Source organism: Dendrobium catenatum, unplaced genomic scaffold, assembly GCF_001605985.2.
Source record: "Dendrobium catenatum unplaced genomic scaffold, ASM160598v2 original_scaffold_150615, whole genome shotgun sequence".
NCBI lineage: Eukaryota > Viridiplantae > Streptophyta > Magnoliopsida > Asparagales > Orchidaceae > Dendrobium > Dendrobium catenatum.
Genome location: NW_021469043.1, coordinates 1 through 1,437, shown reverse-complemented (window position 1 = coordinate 1,437; position 1,437 = coordinate 1). Strand labels below are relative to the sequence as shown.

The 1,437-nt window shown below is 42.0% G+C and overlaps 1 protein-coding gene across 1 annotated transcript; it reads left to right on the top strand.

Moving 5' to 3' along the window:
• Nucleotides 1–110: 110 nt before the first annotated feature.
• On the top strand, nucleotides 111–717 carry LOC110104608 (the record flags this gene model as incomplete). The annotated part of the gene is made up of 2 exons (XM_020833782.1): nucleotides 111–288; nucleotides 352–717. Coding segments are annotated over exons 1-2 (544 nt in total), but the record flags the coding sequence as incomplete, so codon positions are not given.
• Between the last annotated feature and the right edge of the window lie 720 nt (nucleotides 718–1,437).

Below are 1,437 nucleotides of genomic sequence, written 5' to 3'. Positions count from 1 at the left end.
CCTCTCCTCAATTGTTTCCTCCACTCATTCCCCCCTCTACCTCAAACCCTCATGTTTCTTCGGCTCTCGATCGTCTTTGGTCTACTATAGCTACTTCTCTCGAACCGGTCATGGATTCACTTCCTGTCTCTCTCATCGAGACTCCTGAGGTTATTGTTCCTTTCAACAAGGATTTTACAGCTGCAACTGCCTCAGAATGGAAACTTTCGCTGGTTGGATACTCTGTTGGTAAGCGACCTTATTACAAAGCTTTGCTTTCTACAGCTAAGAAAATATGGAAACTCAAAGGTACTTTCTAGCTTATTGCCTTAAGCGATGGATTTTTCTTTTTTAAATTTTCCAATACCGAAGTCTATGAAATGGTTTGGAGTAAGGGTGCTTGGTTTTTTCATGGAAAGCCTTTTGTTTTTCAAAAATGGTCTAAGACCTTTCAACCGACCCGTGAAAATTTTGCTATGGTTCCGATTTGGGTTAGGATTATTGACATGCCCCTTGTTTGCTGGAACTCAGAAGGTATATCAAAAATTGCCTCAAAAATTGATACCCCTCTTGCTGTGGATGCGTTAACTGCTGCGAAAACCAGGTTAACTTATGCTAGGATTTGTATTCAAGTCGCCACCACCTCCGACTTCCCAGATACGGTGCCCATCTCCATTGAAGATGTTGTTTATCATCTAAAAATCCAATATGAATGGAAGCCCAACCCCTGTACCACTTGTAAATCTATGGCTCATACCTCCTAATATTGCCCATCCAATCCCCAACCCCCACAACAAGAATCTCAGCCTCACAGGGGCCGCAGCTCTTCCCAGACCCGTATCTTAGGGGCTGCTCATAAGCATAATATAACCTCAACTGCCATCACTTCGGAACCTGCCTCTTCCTCCCTTGCTATAATCCCATCCCAAGTCACCATCCCTAGCTCCCAGAATTGAACACCAATTTTTGGGGCCCAAATTAAACAGCAAATTGAACCTATTCATGCGGTTGTTTCCACCTCTGGCATCATTGCCCCCATGACAATCCCTTCTCTTACAGTCCCTATATTCCCTTCCAACACCACCATTCCTAATCTCAACTCCCCAACCGATGAAAGTATTGGTAACCTGGACCTGGAGACAACTAATTCCTTAAACAATTCTCTCATACCCACAAAAAACCAATTTGATACTCTTCAAATTTGTGAAGAACAAGGTTTTAACAACTTGGATATTGTTGTTAACTCTACCCATGATTCTCCTAAGGTAGCAGATGATTCTACCCTTCAATTTTCTTCTAAAACAACAACAAACCCTTTACTCAAATCCACCAGGGGTAAAAAATAAAAAAAAAACCCCCACACCAACATCGAAGTCTAAATGACCAGCCCTTCTATAGGTGCTTGGAATATTAGAGGATTCTCATCCTCTGATAAAGTGTATAATTACAAAAACTTGG